The sequence below is a fragment of the Corythoichthys intestinalis genome, chromosome 6, assembly GCF_030265065.1.
Source record: "Corythoichthys intestinalis isolate RoL2023-P3 chromosome 6, ASM3026506v1, whole genome shotgun sequence".
NCBI classification, from domain to species: Eukaryota; Metazoa; Chordata; class Actinopteri; order Syngnathiformes; family Syngnathidae; genus Corythoichthys; species Corythoichthys intestinalis.
In genome coordinates, this window is record NC_080400.1 from 11791559 (window position 1) to 11817698 (window position 26140).

Genomic DNA, 26140 nt, shown 5'->3' on the forward strand with positions numbered 1-26140 from the left:
CTGGGTGAAGGTGCAATTTGGAGTCATATAATTTCTTACACTTTGTCTGCCATTTGAGAGTAATCCCTAGTTGTGTAGGTGTCATGGAGCTTTCTGGATCAATTTTGCTGCTGGTGCTGCTTTTGGTTCTGCTGTGGTTACTTTACAACAAAAAGACAGGTCGTCTTCCTCCAGGCCCACTGGGGTTTCCTCTGCTCGGAAACCTGCCGCAACTGGACAAACATGTTCCTTTTAAGAGCATGCTTCAGGTCAGACAATTACGGAATTACACTTATTGTCTTTTACGAGAGTGTACAAACATTTACTATACTTTAAAGGTAAGAAAAGAGCAGTTTTCAACCCATAGCAATCATTTTGAATTTAAATTATTTGTATTTTGTAATATGGCTGAAAAATCGCCTCCTCAAATCCATTTGACTGGCTGATCATGATCATGATTCACTGCCATTGACGGCAATAGCGTGGCTAGCAGATTGGTCAAATTGGTTTGTACGTCTATTATATTCGATGGCAGCCAATGAGTTAACAAAAAAAGTGATTTGGGGAATATATACAGTGCCTTGCAAAAGTATTCGGCCCCCTTGAAACTTTCGCCACATTTCAGGCTTCAAACATAACGATATAAAATTTTAATTTTTTGTCAAGAATCATCAACAAGTGGGACACAATCGTGAAGTGGAACAAAATTTATTGGATCATTTAAACTTTTTTAACAAATAAAAAACTGAAAAGTGGGGCGTGCAATATTATTCGGCCCCCTTGCGTTAATACTTTGTAGCGCCACCTTTTGCTCCAATTACAGCTGCAAGTCGCTTGGGGTATGTTTCTATCAGTTTTGCACATGGAGAGACTGACATTCTTGCCCATTCTTCCTTGCAAAACAGCTCGAGCTCAGTGAGGTTGAATGGAGAGTGTTTGTGAACAGCAGTCTTCAGCTCTTTCCACAGATTCTCGATTGGATTCAGGTCTGGATTTTGACTTGGCCATTCTAACACCTGGATACGTTTATTTTTGAACCATTCCATTGTAGATTTGGCTTTATGTTTTGGATCATTGTCCTGTTGGAAGATAAATCTCCGTCCCAGTCTCAGGTCTTGTGCAGATACCAACCGGTTTTCTTCCAAAATGTTCCTGTATTTGGCTGCATCCATCTTCCCGTCAATTTTAACCATCTTCCCTGTCCCTGTTGAAGAAAAGCAGGGCCAAACCATGATGCTGCCACCACCATGTTTGACAGTGGGGGTGGTGTGTTCAGGGTGATGAGCTGTGTTGCTTTTACGCCAAACATATCGTTTTGCATTGTGGCCAAAAAGTTAAATTTTGGTTTCATCTGACCAGAGCACCTTCTTCCACATGTTTGGTGTGTCTCCCAGGTGGCTTGTGGCAAACTTTAAACGAGACTTTTTATGGATATCTTTGAGAAATGGCTTTCTTCTTGCCACTCTTCCATAAGGGCCAGATTTGTGCAGTGTACGACTGATTGTTGTCCTATGGACAGACTCTCCCACCTCAGCTGTAGATCTCTGCAGTTCATCCAGAGTGATCATGGGCCTCTTGGCTGCATCTCTGATCAGTTTTCTCCTAGTTTGAGAAGAAAGTTTGGAAGGACGGCCGGGTCTTGGTAGATTTGCAGTGGTCTGATGCTCCTTGCATTTCAATTTGATGGCTTGCACAGTGCTCCTTGAGATGTTTAAAGCTTGGGAAATCTTTTTGTATCCAAATCCGGCTTTAAACTTCTCCACAACAGTATCTCGGACCTGCCTGGTGTGTTCCTTGGTTTTCATAATGCTCTCTGTACTTTAAACAGAACCCTGAGACTATCACAGAGCAGGTGCATTTATACGGAGACTTGATTACACACAGGTGGTTTCTATTTATCATCATCGGTCATTTAGGACAACATTGGATCATTCAGAGATCCTCACTGAACCTCTGGAGTGAGTTTGCTGCACTGAAAGACAAGGGGCCGAATAATATTGCACGCCCCACTTTTCAGTTTTTTATTTGTTAAAAAAGTTTAAATTATCCAATAAATGTTGTTCCACTTCACTATTGTGTCCCACTTGTTGTTGATTCTTGACAAAAAAATTAAATTTCATATTTTTATGTTTGAAGCCTGAAATGTGGCGAAAGGTTGCAAGATTCAAGGGGGCCGAATACTTTTGCAAGGCACTCTATGTATATAAAAATCATCATAATATATATATTTACAGTGATCCCTTGCTACTACGTGCTTCAAACATCGTACCATCAGTCCATCGCGGATTTTTTTTTTTCAAATGAAAAAAAAAATTATAATAATACAGATGAACTGTCTCGAGCAAAACGCAGTCTCCCTCTCCCTCTCCCTGCTCTTTGTTCGTCAGGCAGTGCACTGGAGTTGCTTATTAAAGTTAACGATGACTGACAGACATTTGGATTTGATCTTGCCAGAGACACGAACTTCAAAGCGCCGCATGCGTCAATCATCGGTTAACTTGTTAGACAGTTGCTGTAACAACTCATTGTGTGTGAGTGAGCAGTAAGTTTTTTTTTTGTTTTTTTGTTTTTTTATTATTATACTTTGGGGGAAAAGGTGAAAAAGCATGTCTTATATGTATCTCTTTCCAAAGCTAAATCTGAATAAATATATTGAAGACAAAAAACAAAACATTTTTTTTTCTCTTTTTTTTGTGGGGCTACTTTGCGTTTTTTTTTTTTTCTTATCGGGCCGGTTCTGGTCCCCATTAATCATAAAAAAATGAGGGATCACTGTAAATATATGTATTTTTCTTTAAAATACAAAAATTAATGAGGTAAAAAAATAATAATACAAATGAAGTAAAAGGAAATTAAAATTTCTAAAAAAATAAAAAAAGTTAAATGAAATTAAAAAAATAAAATTTAGTTTTTAAATATGAAAAATAAATAGGAAGGAGGGCATTATTAATAAATTTTATCTTTTTTAAATGTGTAATTTGTAGGGCTGTCGAAATTATCACGTTAACGGGCGGTAATTGATTTTTAAAATTAATCACATTAAAATATTTGACACAATTAACGCACATGCCCCGCTCAAACTGATTAAAATGATAGCACACAGTAATGTCCGCTTGTTACTTGTTTTTTGGTGTTTGGGCCCTCTGCTGGCACTTGGGTCCAACTGATTTTATGGGTTTTCAGTACAATGAGTGAGCATGGTGTAATTATTCACATCAACAATGGCGAGCTATGAGTTTATTTTTTGATTGAAATTTTAACAAATTTTAATAAAACGAAAACATTAAGAGGGGTTTTAATATAAAATTTCTATAACTTGTACTAACATTTATCTTTTAAGAACTACAAGTCTTTCTATCCATGGATCGCTTAAAGAGAATGTTAATAATGTTAATGCCATCTTGACTTATTGTTATAATAAACAAATACAGTGCTTATGTACCGTATGTTGAATGTATATAACCGTCTTGTGTCTTATCTTTCCATTCCAACAATAATTTACAGAAAAATATGGCATATTTTATAGATGGTTTGAATTGCGATTAATTACGATTAATTAATTTTTAAGCAGTATTAAATTGATTAAAAATTTTAATCGTTTGACAGCCCTAGTAATTTGTAAATATATTTTATATTTAGTTACTATTATTTCTTATTATTCTTTTCGTTGAATTTTTCATCATGATTTTCATTGTTTTTTGCTGCGATTTAATTTTCTATATTTAGTGGGCGTTTGTTCTTTTGTAAATCTTTTTTTTTTTTTTTTTTAACAAAACACTTCTTTTTCTGAAGTCCCCCCCCCAGGCAAAATGTCTACTACCACAAACAGCAGCCAGTCTTAATAAACTTTAAAACCGTTAGAACAGTAGGAAGGTTATTGAATTTGAATGAATTTTCTTATTTCGAGTGTTATAAGTTGTAATACAGTATATTACAGTTACTGTGTACTCAATGTAAATACAGTTCATTTTTAGTGCAATTCTGGTTCGTCTATAACTGTCAATGTCAGCCAGTGAGTTAAAATGGAACGGCTTATTCACATATTGGTATTTTTTAGCTGAGTGAAAGGTATGGCCCAGTGATGACGCTGCACCTAGGCTGGCAACGCACAGTGGTCCTGGTTGGCCACGAGACTGTCAAAGAGGCTCTGGTGGATAACGCCAACGATTTTACAGGCAGAATGCAGCTGCCGTTCCTCGTCAAAGCCACCCAAGGATATGGTGAGTCATCCAAGTTCAAACACCGGCAGAAACCATAACCCTATGTAAATCCTGGTGGCCCGCCAGGCGTATAAAGCATACTGGGATGTCTATGAGTTTTTGGGGGGGCGTTAATGTTTCTTGTACTTAGGTTTAGGCCTCAGCAATGGTGAGACCTGGCGTCAGCTACGACGTTTCACGCTGACGACGCTGCGAGATTTTGGGATGGGTCGAACAGGGATGGAGGCGTGGATCCAGGAAGAGAGCACACACTTGGTGGCACGATTTCAGATGCAGAAAGGTGCTCTTTTAAATCCACGTATGGGTGTGAATAATTGGATGAAAATTTCAATTTGAGTTTGATGTTAATATAGTAATATTTTTGTTTAAATATATACAATCTAGAGCAGTCTTTTTCAACCTTTTCTGAGTCACGGCACGTTTTTACATTGGAAAAAATGTTGCGGCACACCAAAAAAGTTAAATAAATACTGTATATAATAATTAAATAAATCAATATTTATACTTACTGAGTGTGAAACTTGAGCCTGTTTAGATGAACACAAAGCCAATATCCTGGCAGGAATCTTCTCCAACAGCTCTGTCTCTCTCCGTTTTTATAGCAGTTAGGCTTAAAAAGCTCCAAATTATCAGACAGGCGGACTTTAGCAATGTCTTTAACCGCGTCACGGCCGAGCATCTCGCCGTTTTCAAATCAAAATGGGTCATTCTTCTGAATCACGTAGATCCGGGGATGGGGGGGTGGGGGGGCATGTCAATGAGCGAGTGAAACCGTTAACTTCAAAACCATAGTCCATGCTCAAAACTACACTCTAGTCGTATGACCTAGACCTATCACCGCCACTCTCTTCTCGTGACAACAAATGACTGACAATAGTGGGAGACGGGAGCACTGTTATTACCAATCAGCAATGAGGAGGCCGAACCCCTCTCTATCCCAGCTTCTCGCCTGGACCCTTTAGAAATTGCGGCAAGGTAAGGGATTAATGTAGAGCTGAAACGAGTACTCGAGCAACTCGAGTAACTCGAGTTTAAAAACTGATCCGAGTAATTTTATTCACCTCGAGTAATCGTTTATTTTGACAGCTCTAAGCATCACGCTTTGCTCGGACTACTTTTAATGCGGGACAACGCGCTGTCACGTGCGGAGAGGAAGAAGAAAAAAAAAAAACTTACTGCAGCCGACAGCCACCACAAACGACGCCGACGTTGCTAAATACTAGCCCGCACGATGCTACGTTGGTACAGGTAGCGTCTGGTGCGTCTCATTGAGATCACATGTATGTTGAACTAGATGCGATATGACAGACTCGGCCGCGTCTGGGCACCGTTAGTAAACAGCCGCCATCTTAAAGCAGTATAGCGCTAAGCGCTAATAAAGAGCGCTAAGCGCTAATAAATAAGATTAACATTACTGTCGCTACTAGCTCACGTAACGTTAGCCCTGCGGAGGGCTAAGTTTCAATTAATTATGACCACTGTCGATGCGTGGCTAACGTGTCTTACATACAGGCTTTAACATAACATAGCATTGTGGAGTGATGAGGGTGTAAAATAAAAACTAAATGATGCTAACTATCAATTTTAGCCAGTAGTCATTTCTTGATAAAACACCAAGTAGCACTGGTCCCTAATGTGCTCCAATACAGCCTGTATCATACATTTATTTTGAACACTGCAAAAACTCAAAATCCTATCGGGACTTACAGTTTAGACTAACTTAAAACTTAACTAGAACTTAAAAATGGCTTGACACAAAGAGAAATTCAATTTAAACACGTGGGAAAAAATCCTAACTTTTAAGTGATGTGTGTTATCAAGCGTAACGGCATTTTTAGGTAAGATATATATATATTTTTTAATAAGATCTAAAAGTTTTTTGAGTGAAAGCAGTGAATTAGTCTTTTTTTTTTTAAATTCTAGTTACATCTGAGATGCAATTGTTGGCTGTTTTCAACAATATACATCGAAAATAAAGACATTGATTGACTGAAAATGGTTCAAGATTAGATGAAATGTCTTGTTTTCTCATGTATATTTATAATTGCTCTTCACCTAAAAATATATTTGTTTTATCCGATTACTCGATAGAATTTTCAGTCGATTACTCGATTACTAAAATATTCGATAGCTGCAGCCCTAGATTAATGTAAAAAATTGTTAACTTCTTAAAGCTAAAAGTTTGAGTGATGGCCTATAATAGTCTTCATAAATCATTCAATCGTGTCGTTCAATCAATTCCTGCGCTTGTAATGGTGTCTATAACACAAGTATTCGCTTAATTTAGGGTGACCATATTTTGATTTCCAAAAACGAGGACACTCAGCCCAGCCTCAAAATACTTGAATTTTACTCGAAATTCACTCAAAGATGCCTATATCACTTTAATATATTTAAAGTGTGCCCCCTCACTCTGGGTGGAAAAATGAAGTTTGAAAAAAAAAAAAAAAAAAATATATATATATATATATATATATATATATATATATATACAGTATATACTGTATATAGAATGCAGACCCATGGAAATGTAGTCCAGTCAATACACATACACACAGTAGGCTATGTTCCAACTAAACATTTTTATAAATTACCATCACGACAATTGTCCTTGACGAATTGTTATTCCCATTCAATTGATATTCTCATTCAATGTTCTGGATTGCACACAAGAAATAACCGAAATAAACTGACAAACTATTCAACCAGCATGTTTCCAAACGTAGCAGTTCAAAACTACGTTTCCCATAATGCCTAGCGTGATTTAGCTTACTGATAGCTAGCTGAGGCAAAAATCAAACTTTGCTATAAAAGTTTACAATCATCGGCAGCGTAACGATGCGACACCAAACGGGGTTTTAGTCAAAGCTCCGACAGAAGTCAACAGTTGCCATTATATACGTATTTATCGTAAAAAACTTAACAACTGGGCAACCGTTGTGGCCAAATTGTCAACCCAGTAGATGGCGGTAATGCCTCATGATAGGGGTAAACTGCCAACAAAAACAATAAGAACTACTCCTTCCCTCCCTTCTAGTAGGAGCCATGTCAACTGCTGCCACCCAGCGGCCGGAGGGATGCTCTTCAAATTGGTCCTGTGAAAAATCATAAAAACCGGACATTTTTATGAATATATAAAACCCGCCCGGACGACAAGGATACTACGTGAAAGTAGGACTTGTCCGGGCAAAAGAGGACGTTTGGTCACCTTAATTTCTTATTATGTGACTTCAGATAGTCCTCGATATTTCACCGCCTCATAGAACGCAGTTACTCAAGGTAGCTCTAACTGCGGAGGGGCTAACTAGCGCCTTTCACACAGGGCTTTGCTAGTAAAGTTAGCGAACGTCAGTTGGGATCTGAATTGTCGCCAGTTGGCATTGTGAGTTATTTAAGGCCCCTTTGTAAAGCGCTTGTTAACGATTAAAAAAAAAACAAAAATCATAAGCAATGAGGTAACTAGAGTGATAAACTAGTGCCTTCCATACAAGTCATGATTAGGGTTTTGTTAGTAAAGTTCTGAATGGTCACCAGTTATTTTTTACAACGAGTTATTTAAGGCTCCTCTATATTCTCCGATAATTACAGAAAGGGAAGAGTTTTGCCTTGTTGTGGAGGTCGTTTCATTTGTTTAGCCATCAAGAGTTATCAAACTGGAGAGCTCCGCTACAGGTCGCATTTAAAAGTACCCCCATTCCCGCGCTGTTCGTACACACCCCCGTTCATAAAACAGCCTACAAGTGTACCTCTGTTTATCCAGTATGATGCCTTATCAATCGAAGTAAAGGACCATGGGACTAATTGCTTTGGTTGAATGTAAATAAAGTTATGATCTATACAGTTAATGCTTTTGAAGATTTGTAATTTTTTTATTCTATCTATCTATCTATCTATCTATCTATCTATCTATCTATCTAAACACACAACAGTTAAGTGAATGGAATTTATACTGAACCTGTAAATTCATATTTTATGCTGTACAGCTGTTCTCTGCTTAATACAAATGGGACATACCGTATGTTTTATAATTTAGATTTTGTATAATTTGCTACTTAATGTGTTTTATATGTTCTGATTTCAGGATGAGAGATTTAGACTTGTATATGTTAAATTATTATATACTGTGTTTAATTCGAGATGTCTCTGGTTGCACTATGAAATGCACTTTTCAGCGCATGCCGTGTGTCCATGTCACCTTTTTCACCCCTAACCAGTTTGCATGCCTGGTCTCTGCCACAACGTGGGACTTTTGGGGATTTAGCAACAAGTTTGGCAACAGGGCTTTGAGGGCTTTCTCATTTACTTTTGTCGTTTTTCTCAAAAAAGTTGCCTGTTTGTCTGTGTTTTCAAGTCGAACAAAATAGTCCATCGACTTGTTTTGAAGCAACGGGTGTTTCTCGTGCCACGTTCAAGAAATGCTCGGATTTCTAGCCATCAGCCAACTTGCTGTCCTTGACAAGGTGGCTGATGGCTAGAAATCCGAGTAGTTCTTGAGCAGTTCAACCTTTTACCTACTCTTTCCTTCGTACTGCAACTCCGCCCGACGATGTAAAAAACAATGCGATATTGGACAATTTCCCGTGGCACACCTGACGATCTGTCATGGCACACTGGTTGAAAAACACTGGTCTAGATCAGTGGTTCTTAACCTTGCTAAAGGTACTGAACCCCACAAGTTTCACATGTGGATTCACCAAACCATTCGGAATAGATAATATAGCAATTGCTTTCAAATTCAAAACCAATACATGTAAGCTAGCAAGCTAATAATTTAGCAAATTCCCGTTCAAAATTATTTTCATTTTGACAGCATGTTTTATAAACGGGTCAAAATTTGAGACCACGCTTGGTCTGTTGTTTTCCCTCATACCAAGTGCAAGTCAACTTTCCACTGAGCAAACCAGTTCCTCCTCCTATCAGATCCAGGACTAGTAGTTAAAGTAGTTAACTTTTATCTTGAAAAATTGGAACATTTTAAAAGATTTCGAAGACTATTGTTTACAAAATACAATTTTCATATTTAAATTATTTTATTTTTTTAATGGACATAAAAGGGAAACATGGCGTAAGCAACTCAGTTTTTTCTAAACAGTCTGATTTCTTCTTGGCTACCTCTGATGATGTCATCAGCGTGTGACACAGTTGTGCCATGTTCTCTCCTATCACTTCTCCAGTTGCCCCCTTTGACCCGTCATTCCTGCTGAGCTGCTCCGTGTCCAACGTGATTTGCTGCCTAGTGTTCGGCCAACGTTATGACTACGAGGATGCCGACTTCCTGCAGCTGCTGGCCATCGTTTCTGAAATGCTCCAGTTTGTGGCCAGCCCTCTGGGGCAGGCGAGCTGCACTTGAGTCCATTGACAAACACAAATCAGCCAATTTTTCACATCTGTTAAGTTGTGCTCAGTATGCCAACAACTGGATTCTTCCACAGATGTACAATATTTTTCCATGGCTGACCGAGCGGCTTCCCGGTCGCCATCACAAGGTGTTCGCCCAAATAGAGGTGGTGAGATCTTTCATCAAGGAAAAAGTCCGGCAGCACCAGGACTCGCTGGTTCCCTCCTTGCCCCGTGACTACATCGACTGCTTCCTCAACCGTGTCCAACAGGTTAGAAGAAATAGCCCGAGTCCTTCATGTGGACAGGTTATGATCCCGTTTGCGTCCCCAGGAGAAGCACTGCGACTCCACTGACTTCTTCTACGAGAACCTAGTAGCCACAGTCATGAATCTCTTCATAGCAGGAACCGAAACTAGTAGCTCCACCATCCGGTATGCACTTAGTGTGCTCATCAAATATCCTGGAATACAAGGTAACAACCAAATATCCTCTTCCTATCCATCCAGAAATGCTGACTATTTAAATTTTAAGATCAAAATAAGAACACAGTGGCTGAGTGGTTAGTACATTAGCCTCACATTTCTGGGATCGTGGACTCAGTCACGGTCTCCGGCCTTCCTGTGTAGAGTTTGCATGTTCTTCCCGCGCCTGCATGGGTTTTCTCTGAGTACTCTGGTTTCCTTCCACATCCCAAAAACATACTAAATGGTAGGTAAGCCTGTCGCAATATGCAATAATTCCATTTATCGCGCGATAAATAAAAATGAAGGTGGTAATTTTTGCGCTGCGATTTATCGCACACGCAGTGCATGCGCGCGTGCGGCAGACGTGCTGTTAAAAGCTCGGATTCCTCGTTACCAACTGCGCAAAATGCATCTTTGTTCCAGCTCCGGCAAAAACTAGCGCCGGAGCCAATCGTTCCCATTATATCCTATTGTTCAACCTATACCGGCCGCGTCAGTGCTCCGGAGTGACTGTGGACCATCTACGGCGCGCCACATGGGGCGGCTATTTTTCAGTACAACGCCGGATATTTACAACGAAGTCCGCCAAAACATTGTTACCGACTTAGCTGCTACGAACAACCTCGCTTTGACAACGAACAGCTGAATGAAATTAAGAGCGCTGTGCTTCAAACTCGTCCTGTTTATGAAAGTCGATTGTCATATGCTGGTGTTATGTAGTAATGAGCAGACGTGACTTCAGCGGCGCTTGCTAACTTTATTAATGCGCGCACACACTAGATATCATGAAATGGCAAACTAGATGTGCTACGTCCCATGCCATTGGCTACGTGAGCCCAGAGCGATTATGGGACACATAGTCCCAGGGGTCGCGTTAACCGAATATTTTCCGTCGTTGACCGGTTTTTTAAAACGGTGACGGAAAAAACTGAAGTCCGTCCGTCATTTTGACAGGTTGCAATTCACACCCCAGACCACAGGGTGGCGAGTGAGCATATTAATTAGCTATTGTCTCTCTTAATGCATGACGTCATTGGCTATTCTGTCAGAATATTGTAGCGTCACCGGGGTCTGGCGGCGGCACCGTGATTGACACATCAACGCGAGGTTCTTATTGGTGCACCCGGTGTGCCAGCGCGTCATCCAATTGGTGGACTAGATTGCCGCCTGTGTATAGACCCCAATCACATGACGTCAAAACTCCACCCCCCTGACTGGAGCCGCCATATTATCCGTCAGCTCTTCTTGTTTACACATGACCGCTAAGTACATGCCTACTATTACGCCGTGTTTTTCTGCTCATTAACATTAATAATCAAAATGGTGAAGGCGTGTGTGGCGGTTGGTTGCAGTAACAGAGAAGATAGACGGAGAGACTTGAAGTTCTACCGTATTCTGAGAGACCCGAAGTGGAGAGCGAGATGGACTGCTGTAATTCGACAAGAAATCTGGGCACCAAACGATCACCACAGACTATGTAGTAGTCATTTTATATCTGGTAAGATGCATTTAATATATATTTAGAAGATTTTGGGCTGACAACCACAATTAAGATCATTGTGTGACGTTGGTGATTGGGGTCTATATAGTTGCCTCTTTTTCTTTGGGGGTGGAGTTGTTGTTTTGTTGGTGGTAAGCAGAGTAAAAAGAGGGAGAAAAATACCACGACTTCCGTGTCTAATTTTTTGCCGCCAAGCAAGCGTTACAATATTAATTAAAAATGAATGAAAACTAAATACTATTGAATATGTCATCATTATCATTTTAAAAATTTAAGTGACGGGTAAAAATAGATTATGACCGGATTTTTATGACCCTGTCAGTCAAAATGACAGACAACGAAAATGTCTAGCGCAACCTCTGCGTAGTCCATATACTACATCGATGAATTCTAAACTGTCATGACTGAATGGAAGTTAAGAAGACCAAATCAATCCATACCAGTGACTATAGATAATGTTGCAAATATTGTTAATTCAGTACGTGACACAGATGGATTCGGACCACAAATAGGATGTCTTGCTCATGTAGTAAACCTAGCTGCTAAGAGAGCTGTAGCAATCAACAGTGTGCCCTGCCTCACTTTACAAACAGTAAAGATTGTTCTCAGCACTTTTATACAAATTTTTTTCAGATCAGTAAGAAGTAAGCACATAAATATTATGCACTAAAATGCATGTTTATATGATGGCAATTTAATTTTTGCTCATTAGCAAAAAAACAAACAACAACAACAACAAAAACAAACAAAAAATATAATTGTTATTTTTTTTACAGAGCATTAAATGTATTGAATCGGATCGAAAATCGTGTCCCCCGTATCGAAACTCGTACCGAACCGTGACTTAACTGTATCGTTGCATCCCTATGGAACACCATAGCAGAAGCTATGAGGGGAAAAGTTTTTATTTGCCTAAATGCTTAAGTTATTAAGTGTAATTTTATCTTTTTTTCTCCAAAAACACATTTTATTTATTCTGTGTTTCTGTGCAGTATTAATATTGTTGTCTTTTACTTTAGAGGCATGGTCTATTGTTTTTAGTCGTGATTTCCTAAAAAGTATTTATATTTATATTTATATAATATTTATCACGTTTAAATGGGTGTACTTGATCTATTAATATATATTGTATTCTCACTGTGTTATTGGAAATTGTTTTTTGAAAAAAAAATTGGGGGGGGGACGCAATAATATCGCAATAATTTATGAGATAATTTATCGCACACTAAAATTTGTTATCGTGACAGGCCTAATGGTAGGCTGATCGAACTCTCTAAATTAGGGATCACTTGATCGGAAATCAAACCATTTTTCAGAGGATCAGGATCGGGTTTTTAATTTGAAAAAAAAAAAAATCTATATTTTTCTGCTTCATGGTCGTACAGCGCCACAGTCTCTCAACCCCCCCCCCCCCCCCCCACAAGCAGTGCAGCCAAACTCTCCATCTTGCGTTTAGTACTTTAAGATAACGATGATATACAGGTTTGTAGTTTTGATCTTGCCAGAGAAGCTTGGTAGCTCTACGATCAAAGGCACAAATGTGTCAATCATCGTTAAATTTGAAAAAGTGTGCTGTGGCAATTCATTGTGTAAGTGAGAGGCTGTTCTCAGCAGCGTGAGTGGACTCACTCAATGAAGCACTGAATAAAGACAAAAAATTTTCCACGTCATTCTTGTTTAAAAATAATTCCCATTATGAAGGCAGCACGGTGGGACAGTAGCATGTTTGGAATCAGTATCGGGAGATTCTCAAAAATCAGGTGACTCGGACTCGGTGCAAAAATATGCGACTGGGACATGCCTACTCTAAATTGTCCTTAGTTATAAGTGTGTGCGTGAGTGCTTGTTTGTCTCATTCTGCCCTGCGATTGGCTGGCAGCTGATTCACGGTGTACCCCGCCTAGTAGGTGGGGTACACCCAGTGCCTACTGCCCAAAGTTATCCAGGATATGCTCCAGCACCCCGTGACTCGGGTGAGAATAGGTGGCTCGGAAAGTGAATCGTTACGGGTCCCAAAAACTTGGATTCCCGGATAACAAAAAGATTTGTTTGCAGTGTCTGAAAAGCACAGGCAAAGCAGGTAAGGAAAAGAAGACACGAACCAGTCTGCTCTCTTCCCAAATTTCCTCTCTTTATTACAAAATTTTCACTTTTAAAGTGCATGTCAAAAATCAAAATTATTTTCATCTAATTTCTAAATTCCTCAAAACATAAAATATCATTGCTATCATTTAAGTGTTTTATATAACTCACACTGAAATGGTCCATTGTGGTAACATATCACAAAACAAAATGAGGTAGGTAAAACACACTTTTTCCTGAAAGGTGTTATGCTGGGAAGTTTTCTTTTTTTTCCCTATGGACAATGACAGTAACAACAATTGTCTTTTTTTTTCTTCCACATAACATATCAACACATGCACATTGCACACATTAACATCGTTCTGAAGAATTGAAGTCGGGGGTGGAAATTAGGCTCGAGCGTTTACGTCACAGCAGCACGGGATCGTGCGAAATTTGCAACAACGCAGCCATTGCGGAAGCACGTCTGCATCACGGGACATTTAAACTTAACGGCAAATATAATTGAACTACGAGTGCCAAAGATGGAAAAATGTAGGGAAAACTTGCCAGTTCGATACAGAGGAAAGTAGTTACCACGGCGAAGGACAGATATGTGAGCAATTTTAAGGATGTGAACAATGTTGACCCTCACGAGCAAGCCGAACACAAATGGAATAAAGATGTCGACAAGCTTCCACCACTACGCGAAATGGACATCATGCTGTATTTAGTGTTTGGTGTATGTTACTACACTCATCAGCAATTCCGAAACTACAAATCACTAACTACAAAGCTACGAACAGTTTTGCTGCGGATGGGTGCAGGATCTTCACATTATGACCATAGCAAACGGCAACACCATCTTTCTAGCAAAGGTAGGCAATGTGTGTTTACATTAGTCTGTGACCACGGATGTACAAATTTTTTGTTGCATAAAATGTAGCCTGTGTACAAATTCTTTGCCACTCTCTCACGTCAAAATATTACAGCTTTTTCATTTAGCAACGACAGGAATTATGTCTTATGAAGACAATGCACATGTATGCATGCTAGTTGTTTAGCTGTAGCTATAGCTAACAACAGGCCGACTTAGGGCGTAAAGTTACAGAAATTTGTGTAAACAAACGAAATTAACTTACCAGAGTGGAAGTGCATAGAGCAAACTCAGTGTGTAACTGGAGAATCAAACGTTATGCCCTTCCTTCTGATCGAGGCCACCCATGCCATTCTTCGACGTTTGGTAAGTTCAGATATGACCTTTCCCTCGCCTTTTCTCCATGTAGGGATCCGGAAGAAACGCAATGGTGTTCCGTCGAGCTGTACCTTTCTATTCGTTCAGTTGTTGCAATTCTTTACCGCACAATAATTTTCAACCATTTTTAAAGAGCGACCTGTGTTGAAATGCCTCACTGTTTATGTTTCTCGCTTCCACAATGGCGATAGCGGCGGAAACCTCGCGAGTGCCACGTCATACGCTCGAGCCTAATAGGCTACGTTCATACTACAGGTCTTAATGCACGAATCCGATTTTTTCGTGTTTTTCCGACTCGAGTGAGGCATTAACTTGACGGTCTGAACGTGACAAGTCGCATAGAACTGGACCATTTCAAATCCGATCTGGGTCACTTTCGTATGTGGTTCAAATCCGATCTGGGCCACATTTTTCCAGACTGTTGCAGCGGTCTGTACTGTCCACTCTCCCAAATCGGATTTCATGCAGCAATTACGTCATCAAATAGCGAGAGAGACGCTTACCGTAGCGGTGCCGCTGCGCGTTATTAGCGCCTAGCTTGCAGTGAGCACGGCTTTTGGGGAAGGGCTGGGCTTGACAACAGTCATAAAAGATAAAAATGGGTTGAGGATAAACCTGAGAATGCTCTGTTTTCTCTCTGCTCCAAGTGAGCAATATTTCAACATTGCCTACACGGCCGAGAGTCGGGGCAAACTGCGCGTACGTGTGTGACATGCAGGGACAGTGCGTGCATGCTATCGATCCATATAAACTTTGAATATAAGCCTAAACGGGGATTATTTATGTCTGTTATTTGTGTCCTCCTTTTGAAAAGCAAAATATGATATCCCTGGAATGACGGATGACGTGTGTCATTTGTTTTGATGCTTCTGCGCATGCGGGTCTTCATGCTCAGCGCGTGTCGGACTCCGAATTAGTGCGCATGCGTAATACTTGAACGGTCTCAATGGACAAAGTCAGTCTGAACGGGCACGCCAAAAAAATGGATTTGACAAAAAATCGGATTCGTGCATTAAGACCTGTAGTATGAACGTAGCCTTATAGTTAGCTAGCTGTATCATATTCAGTTCAACACTGGCCGTTTGCCATTAGCTCGCGCGTAGCTAACGTTAGCGCATGAATTTGCTACTAAAGTTCGCTAAAAAAAACACAATTCTTTATAGCCTAAATTGAACACCTTAATGTCTTTAAGTGTTAGTGAGTCCAAAAATAAAGCTGGAAGTTCGTTCCAAACGTTACAAACCTGAAAAGCACAGGCAAAGCAGGTAAGGAAAAGAAGACACGAACCAGTCTGCTCTCTTCCCAAATTTCCTCTGAAGGGAGGAGATGAGCGAGTTCCCTCACATCACTGTGAATCTTCAACCTCTTTTTTGACTTTATAGTTCCGCTCTTTTGTTCCTACTTACTTTTTTCCCCTTCTCAAATTAGATTTCAGGGTTAATTTCACATACAGATATTGTATACAATTTTTCCAGAAATAATATAAAAATATTAAATCACAATATTTGTGACCACACTTTTTTTTTTTTTTTTTTTAAGTGCGTCACAAAATGGATGAATAGGAATTCTAAAGTCCTCAATTTTTAGCTACCGTATTTTAGGGGGAAATTTATTTGATAAAATCCATCATCAAGAACAGACATGTCATCTTGAAAAACAATTTAAAATAAAAATAGAGGACAACAGTCTGAATAAGTGTACGGTATGCTCACGTCGCATGACGCGTAAACAACGAATGAAGAAATGGCAATCTTAAAGTGCGTATGAAACGAAAAAGCATGTTTATTTCATATTTCACGGGGTCTTTTATGCTCCTGAATGAAATGGACCGCATAGATGTGTGTTTCATATATTAAATTTTTGAATCCTGCGCCATGAAAATGAGTGACTTCCGGCTCCCGTCTCGGGTTTAGGACGAATGCGAATTAAACGTCACCCGGGTCAGCATCTCACAATACAGCATTGCTTTATAGCGTGCAGAAGGACTGGGGATTCAGCTGACTTTGCGGATTAATTTGTTTATCTTTCGCATCACGACAGCCAAACGGCTGCCGGGTTTTGTGGCTGCACCAGGGAGAGGCGTGTGAGCCTTTTTGGGTTTCAGAAAGTTCCCTTTCACCCCGAGATTGGCCAAAACAAGTGTGCGACAACTGAGGGACCATTGGACTTACGAGGAAGTGAGTAAACATCGAGTTTTTTTTTTTTTTATTTCAAATACTGGGATCATTTTAATACGGTGGTGTCTTGCATTTTGTGGCTGACATGCTCCCTGTTCACTCGGCCTGCGACCGGCGGCTTGTTGCACGTCCCCCCGCCAGGAGACCACTATACTCGGCTTATTGTTCTTCGTGTGCCCGGTGTTCTGTCAAATTTTCCATCCATATTGCAACTTTGTGTTATAGGTTGCCACAAATACAGCGATGACAAAGTAAACTGTGACATATTTATGTCACACTGCTGTTGCCATAGTGTGCACTTCCTGTGGGTGTGGTATTACAGTATAAAAGGAATCTCTGTGATGTCTCTGTGACCCTACCCACGTGACGTCACAACTCCTTCCTCCTGACTGGTGCCGCCCAATTGTCCGTCAACACATCATGTTTACCTGTTACGGCTACGTACATTCCTCCTATTTACGACGTGTTTTTCTGCTCGTTAACATTAATAATCAAAATGGTGAAGGCGTGTGTGGCGGTCGGTTGCAATAACAGAGAAGATAGACGGAGAAGACGGAGAGACTTGAAGTTCTACCGGATTCCGAGAGACCCGGAGAGAAGAGAGCGAGATGGGCTGCTGCAATTCGACGAGAAAACTGGGCTCCAAACGATTACCACAGATTATGTAGTAGTCATTTTATATCTGGTAAGATGCATTTAATATATATTTGGAGGGTTTTGGGCTGACAACCACAATTAAGATCATTGCTAGGCTAATCGCCGACAACATACACGTATGTATGTAGTGAGAGTGCTATCACTAAACCATATAAACATTAAAAGCCCTAACTCCATTGACAAACGACATGAAATACATTAGACTTGACAGTGGATGTTAGCAATAACAAAAGATTTTGAATTGAAAATTTCGTAACTCACCTTTCCAAGCACAAGATAGATTCGTGCCGAATTTTCGTGGACGAGGACCTGTTTCACCCAACCAGCAACGAAGTATTTATAAGCCTCCAAGCTCTTAAAGTTTTTCAAACTTTCGTGAGAATAGGCTGATTTTGTGTGGACAAGATAGTTGTACATATCAGGGTAGCTGGCAGATGTCAGGCAAATACGGCGGAGACAGCGGGTCGAAAAACATCGATTTAGGTATCAAATATGGATCTGGCGAATGGATAAACTGAAGCTTTTCCACATAACGCCTTTTATGCAACGCATCAAGTGAGTTTACGGCATCCGAAAGCACCGGGTCTTCCATGAAATGCATTATAAATTGCTCGATCAATTGAGACCATTGATAATACAGACACAAAATGACGGACAAGGGGGCGGAACCATACAGCGAGCACGTGATTTTGTGACGTCGGTGGGTAGGGTCTATATGCTGAGAAGCACACTGAATAAAGAAGTGTTGTTCCATTCAAGTCTCGGCCTTACATGTACTTACATTAAGGAAGTACATAACAAAAGTGTTGACGAGGACGTCTGGACCTGCGTCAGCTTGGACGTGCTGTTTTTGGAGTTTACCGAGCGTCGCGGTGCTCCAGGGGACAGACGGCACCGACCTCTGCTTCTACTTCGTGACTTCGTGGGAAGGACGAGCGGAGTTTTCAAAAGGAGCGTGAAGGTGCTGTATAACCAGGTGCTATGGTGGGAGTTAACGGCTCTGTTGGTCCTTTTGATGAGCTTGTGGAACAGTGGAGCTCGTACACGGAGCGGTTCGGCTATTTTGTGGAAGCTAACGAAATAGCGGAAGAGAAAGTGGTTGCCCACATTTTTGAGCGTTATTGGGCCAGACTTTCAATTTACTGAGAAACTATATATATATATATTTTTTTAATCACGCAATATAATATCGTAATATATTGCAACCCCCCCAAAAATCGCAACAAGTTTTTTCCAAAATCGTTCAGGCCTATTTCTCTCTGTTTACGTCTTTGCCGTGTAGCAAAGCATTATTTTACGCCATATTCGTGTTGACCATGTGGCAGCTACGCACTCCTCCGACGTCGGCCGGTTTGTCCAGCGGTCATCGTCCAGCTGCTTCCCCGCAAACGAACCGTCTGCTCTCAGCAGGGGAACGACGAGCTCTAACTTGCTCAACGCCAGGCGGGTTGCCGATCGGCGAAGACGATTGATAACCCTGCCGCCGCATGAAATGATCCGGGCTAGTTATGTGTGATTTTTCGCTTCGAAGACTTTGAAACATCACTCGGTTCAGGTTAGCATGTCAGCTAGTTGTCACGCCTCTTGTTTTGTTTACATTCTCCGAAGCCGGGGCAGGGAAATTACAAAAGCTCGGTGGCATAAAATATCGTTCAGGAGGTGCGACAGTAAAGGTGAAGTCGACAGTTTTGGCCATTATGGAGTAATTTTGCTACAGTATGTCGTACTGAATAAATGCATTTTTATTATTTCATATTCCATTTAGCACAATACTGTTATTTGTCATGACAATACCATTTATTTAGCTATTGGGGAAAAATACTTGGATTAAAAGAATATACTGTAAAAATATTGGAGTAGAGAAACTGAAAGAGTGATATTCTCGGCTCTTTTCGTCACATTTTCCTCGTTCTGAATCATTCCCCCTCAATGGGCTGAATTGTAAATCAGATGAAACCATGACCCTGCCGACTTCATCCTCCTGTTGGGGACGGTAGAGCCCTATAATGGTATAGGTGTAGCTAACTGGCAGATTAAAAGACTAATTTCTCATCATCTGCGCTTTGCCAAATTGTTGTATGAAGTCAAATCGTCTCAAAATATGTTTCTAATTAACATAATAATGCTATTTAAAACTTTTTTTCTCCTGTCGTACGCACTTTAACGTAACAGAGCTATTTAGAGTTATTCAGATAACTATAGCATAAAGAACATGCTAACAAGTTCACCAAACCATCAGTGTCACACCAAAACACTAAATCCAATGAAATCGTCATCCTCGGTGTATCTTTTAAACAACTCCGCCAACGTTGGATTTAAAAAGTGCAGCATTTCCTCTTCTACATTGCTTACGTCATTCATCGCCAGTTGCAGTTCCAAATATTCCATTCCATTCCATTCAATTAGTGCCATTTTGTTCAGCCCTTCTCAGTTGTTTTTATAAGTAACCACAAGTGCCTTGAGCGCCCTCTTGCAGTTTTGTGTAAAAATAACATGTGAAATTGTATAATAATGTGCTAATTTCACACATAAGTCGCTCCGGACAATAAGTCGCAACCCCGGCCAAACTATAAGAAAAAAGTGCGACTTTTAATCCGAAAAATATGGTAATAACATGAAGCGGGCTGTAGCAAATGACAAGGTGTGCTTGATCTAGCTCTCGAGCCACAAGCTTGACACTTGTGATCCAAATTGACTAAAAGAACGTCTTTGCCTTTTGTGGTTGTTTTTTTATCCAGAGAAAATGCAGCAGGAGATTGACGCCGTGATCGGACGAGAGCGCTGCGTCTGCATGCAGGACAGGAAGTCCATGCCCTTCACAGATGCTGTCATTCACGAGGTGCAACGATTCTTGGACATTGTCCCTTTTAGCCTGCCGCACTACACGCTCCGTGACATCACTTTTCGTGGCTACACCATTCCAAAGGTACCGTGAGTATAGTGTTTTTGTCCCAACTTAGTTTTTTATGGCTTGACGTGACTTGGTCTGAATCTCGGGTCGCAAATAGGACACCATCATTGTGCCACTGCTGCACTCTGTGCTAAAAGACGAAACGCAGTGGGCGCATCCTCAATCCTTCGATCCACAGCACTTCTTGGACCACAACGGCAACTTTAAGAAGAATGCGGCATTCATTCCTTTTTCTTCAGGTAAACCATAAAGTCTCAAGCCTATGAAAGCGTTCTGGACTGTGGCAATTGACCTGTGAGCCAAACACAATGCGTTCACTTTGTTGTATCCGAAATCTGACTACAAGAACACGAACTGAGTCGACTACACTTAAAAATAATGAGAACAACGATGAAAACTGGGCCCAGGGTCTCATTCTAGCAGCATTCAGACAAGTGATGACCTCTGACGGAAAAGTTCAGTCTTTTTGAGGATCCTGGGAGGTGGGGAGGCAGATTGGACGAGCTGTCGGGGCGGTTTCCAGGGGTGTCGCCAGTCTTGGATCGGGCTAAAGAGTTCGTGGCCACTGTTGTCGGGGCGGTTTCCAGGGGTGTCGCCAGTCTTGGACCGGGCTAAAGAATTCGTGGCCACTGTTGTCGGGGCGACGTATGGTCCGTCTGTTATCATTTGGCAAGGTGTGACCAGTGTTGCCAACTCCCCAGTAAGGAAAGTAGCTATTGGCTGTCCTAAAAGTCGCTAGATGACATTATCTCCTAATTTGAACAATAGGCGTTTTGCATGAAATTGTAATGGACGTGGTAGGAGAGAGGAATATACGGTGGCCTAGAGGCGAAATACAAAGTACACGAGAGGAGATTTTGTATATTGCTATATGTGCTTTGTGACCATCTCTGTGGACGTCCTTGAAGTTAGACACATCAGACACAAATTTATATAAAAATGATTTCAATCGTTTGTGCTGTAAGTTTTGTTTGTGCTGCTTTCATTTTTTATTTCCTATTGTTTTATAGGTTAATCAATAACAGAGGGGTGTCCCAAAAACTAGCACGATTATAACACAAACAAATTCGGGTCCGTTTTGTAGTAAATTGGGGGACTCGGGATATTCATTTGGAGTGATGATGTCACTCTAAGCCCCTCATTTGCTGCAAAACAGTCCCAAAGTGGTGCCTTTAGTTTGTGCTACGTTCGTGCTAGTTGTTGGACACCCCTCTGTTACTGATCGATTCGGTACGCTCCGTTAGCCGCAGGAGCTAAACTAAGGAAAAGCTACGAGTGACATCACCACTTGAAATTAATATCTCAATAAAAGCATAATACTACATAAATCTACAAAACCGTAGCAGCACAAACCAGCACAAACAATTGACATCATTTTTATATAAATTTGTGTCTACTGGGGTGGGGTGCAACTTCACGGAGGTCCGTAGAGATGGTCACAAAGTGCATATAGCAAAATACAAAGTGTCGTCCTTTTTTAAAATTTTATCTGATTTTTTTACTTCCAGGTCATCATCTTGCCGCCAATTTGCAATCGCGCTTTAGGAATTGGGGATCATGTTGTGGCAATTTGCATTCGTGCTTTTTTCTTCTGCAAAGCGTTTGTGGTTGGGGTTCGTGCCTTTTTTCTATTTGCAAAGTGTTTGGACTTTTCATTTCGCCTGACACCTCTCACCCACCGTAGGAATAACATTGTGGGAAATGCAAAAAAAAAAAAAAAAAAAAAAAAAAAGAAACATTACCCTAACTTTTTTTTTTTTTTTTTAACATTGTCAAACAAAAAGGACCAGAAATACAATCCAGTGCAATAGTAAAAAACAAAATGATGGTAACTTGTCGCTAGATTTGTCGCTAGTCGATTTCGGCAAAAAAAAGTTGCCAAGAGGCTTTGGAAAGGCACCGGATTTAGGGAGAAAATCGCCAAGTTGGCAACACGGCTAGCCTCTAGCCCCAGTGCTAGCCACTAGCCGTGTTGCCAACTCCTCAGTATGGAAAGTAGCAATAGCGTACCGCACAAACGGTATTTTTAGACCATTATGTCGCATTATAGACGCGACCTCGCATACAAACCATTATATTTCTGGTAGTTTTCTCAGGTAATCTTTTAAAAACAAACATGCCGATCATGCACTGCTACTATGGAACTTGTAGAAACGACTTTAGACATTACGACATTTGAAGGATGTTTTCTTCATACGTTTCCCGAAACCAAAAACTCGAAGGAAAAAATGTGAACAATTAATCAACTTGCACGGACGTTTAACGCCAATAAGATGAAGCCATTCACATTTCAAATGCAGTAAACATTTTGTTGGGGGGTACGGTCCTTCAGATATTTTTTACTTATTTTTTTAGTGTGCCGTTTTGCCGTGCTGTTTCTGTCTTGACAATGAATGACCTGAAAAAAAAATTAAAATGGTATCTGACTGCCACTGTTACCTTTTCTGTTGTAAAAAAAGCAACTTTAGTAAGGGCGAAGTGTAAATAATTTATAGAATTAAATTTGTTATTAATGAAAAAAAAAGTGTTCATTGGCTGTCAACGAGTAGCATTTGCGATCGCTACACAAAAATTTGCATTATTGGCACTTTGAATGTGTCCCACGCTGTAGGAGAGAGGAATAACGTCGTTGGAGAAGCAATTAGTGAGTGAAAAAAAAACTAGCTAGTCGCTTTTGACCAAAAAAAGTGGCCAAAAGGCTTTGAAAACTCACCAGATCGATCACATAGTCATTCATTTCTTGCATGCAGGGCTCTTTTGTCTGGCCACACGGATATTTTAGATATATTTTATCGTTGGTTACACTAAGGTAGTAATATCTTTATTTGATCATGTAGCTACTAAAAAAAATGCAATGTAGCATTTGGCTTTCAAACGTTACGGTTTCGTGTACAGATGTGCTGTGATGATTAGAATAGAATAGAATAGAATAGAATAGAATAGAATAGAATAGAATAGCCCTTTATTGTCATTATACGGTTGTAAAATGAAATTGTGGAGCATCTCCCTTTACAGTGCAGGACAAGTTAAAAAAAAAATCTCGAAAGTGTTTTGCAAGAATAAAGTATAAAATCTAAATAAAATATAAAATATGTATGAGGTAGTCTATGTTCAGGCAGTGCAAATAATTGAAGTGAGGTAGCAGCAGTTGGCAGTGCAGGCATTGAATATTGCACAAGTAAAATTTCGAAAGTGGCTTGTAAGAATTAAAGTATAAAATCTAAATAGTATAAAATACGAGGTAGTCCTATGTTCAGGCAGCGCAAATAATTGAAGTAGCAGCAGTTGACAGTGAAGGCATTGAATATTGCAGATTAATATTGCACGTAAATAAGTATTGCACATAGAATATGTGTGAAAAGACGTTAAGTTGCAGAAGTTGTCCGTGAGGAATTGAATGTTGCACAAGTAAAATCTCGAAAGTGGCTTGTAAGAATTAAAGTATAAAATCTAAATAGTATAAAATACGAGGTAGTCCTATGTTCAGGCAGTGCAAATAATTGAAGTAGCAGCAGTTCACAGTGAAGGCATTGAATATTGCAGATTAATATTGCACGTAAATAAGTATTGCACATAGAATATGTGTGAAAAGACGTTAAGTTGCAGAAGTTGACAGTGAGGCATTGAATATTGCACTTAGTAAGTCTTGCACATTGCATATAAATGAATATTGGACATTGGGTGATGTGTTGTGGAGATGGCTTTAGCAAAGAAACTGTTCCTCAGTCTGTTTTTTTCTTGCTTTTAAACACCTATAGCATCTCCCAGAGGGGAGCAGTTCAGACAGCCGGAAACCAGGATGTGAGCTGTCCTTGAAGATGTTTAGAGCTCTGCTGAGGCATCGAGGGGAGTAGATGTCCATCAGGGAGAGGAGAGGACAACCAATGATCCTCTGCGCCGTCTTGACTGTCCTCTGAAGCCTCTCCCTGTACCTGTAGCAGTGCTACTCCCGTACCAGGTGGAAATGCAGTACGTTAGCATGCTCTCAATGGAAGAGTGATAGAAGGCTAGCAGCAGCTTCCTATCCAGCTTGTTCTTCCTAAGGACTCGCAGGAAGTGCAGATGCTGATGAGCTTTCTCTATGATAGCTGTAATGTACGTTGTGGCTCCGAGTACTTCACAACTAGACACTGTATTTTTTAAAAAATGTAAATTTTTCCGGAAAATTAATAGAGGATTAATTTCGGCTGGATATCTTCATCTCTATAATGGCAATTTTGTCTGTGTGGCTGTCAGTGTGTTCGTGTTCGAAACGGCTGGGCGGATTTTGACGAAATTTTACACAGTTGTACTTTATGTGCCCGGGAGTGTTCTTAGATGGGTTTGATCTCTGTAGATCTCCATTTATTGCGGAAAATGAATTAAAAACTCCAAAAAATTAGCATAGAAAATGCCAATTTTCACTTTTTTGCCCAAGCAGCGCCGGGCCATACTGCTAGTTAAAGCATAGATCCTCGGATACGTTCCGGGACAGGTGTTGGGCGCTAATTTCTAAAAGATACCATTCATCTAGTCATGTGATGCCTCACAGTAACAATGACCTTGGTGTGTGTTTTCCAAGGAAAACGATCTTGTGTCGGAGAGTCTTTGGCCCGAATGGAGCTGTTCATCTTCTTCGTATCGCTGTTACAACATTTCAGCTTCTCCTGCCCGGGAGGTCCAGACAAAGTGGACCTTACTCCAGAGTACAGTAGTTTCGCCAACATGCCACGAAGACACCTGCTCATTGCCACGCCACGCTGATACAGGAACAAACAACCTGTATATCAAATGCACTATTTTTTTCGAATGGGTTCTCCTGGGACCATAGAGAAATTTTTCCAAAGACCATCCTCCTCTCTGCGATCTAACAATTTATGCATTATCTACAACGCTTATCATCTTTGCCGACCAATTTCAGTCCTTAGAGCTTAAATCATTGGCAGCCATTGATGGTGATAAACCTCCAATCCGTTGGAAGTGAAAGGGTTGGAAGTGAATGAACATTCGTTTATTCTTCCTTCTAGCAATAAAATCATTGAAATTCTCAGCAGAATGATGAAAAAAAACAAGAAATTGGAATGGAATAGCATAAACCTACAAAGAGGCCATGTTATAACTACTGAATCTATAGAATACAGTATATAATAAAGACGTTACTGCAAAACGTGGAAGCCACCCCTTGAATTTCTGTGTCATTTATATATTCAGCTAGTCACAAGAATTTCCCACATTTTGTGATTGGAAATGTCACATCAAAAAAAACAAAATAGACCCTCTCGAGACAAGTGGCAATAAAAGAGACCTTCATGTAACTTCAGCTAAATGCCGGTGTGTAAAAATGATATTGATCACTTTTGAGTGACATTATTCATTTCATACTAGAGATGTGTTAATACAGTAATATTCGTATGGTTTTAAAACATTTAAAAAATTAGCTAGCTAAAATGTTTTTAAATAACTAATACAACTAGCACAATTTTAAAAGCAAAATATAGTTGTAAGGATTTTAAAAATGTATACAAAATTTTTACAAAATCTTTTTTTTAGCAATATTAATAATATATTAATAATGATGAAACTCATATTATTAAAG

At 40.1% G+C, this 26140-nt stretch overlaps 1 protein-coding gene across 2 annotated transcripts; it reads left to right on the forward strand.

The window, feature by feature from the left end:
- On the forward strand, positions 1–26050 carry LOC130918020 (cytochrome P450 2G1-like). Of its 2 annotated transcripts, none has more exons than XM_057839870.1 (9): positions 1–248; positions 4037–4199; positions 4330–4479; positions 9374–9534; positions 9632–9808; positions 9870–10011; positions 20393–20580; positions 20663–20804; positions 25127–26050. In XM_057839870.1, the coding sequence occupies exons 1-9, from the start codon at positions 84–86 to the stop codon at positions 25306–25308; spliced, it is 1470 nt and encodes a 489-aa protein (XP_057695853.1). In that variant the 5' UTR covers positions 1–83; the 3' UTR covers positions 25309–26050. The 2 variants fall into 2 exon arrangements, with proteins under 2 accessions (XP_057695853.1, XP_057695854.1); XM_057839871.1 differs by lacking the exon at positions 25127–26050 and adding an exon at positions 24324–24645.
- The last annotated feature ends 90 nt before the right edge of the window (positions 26051–26140 follow it).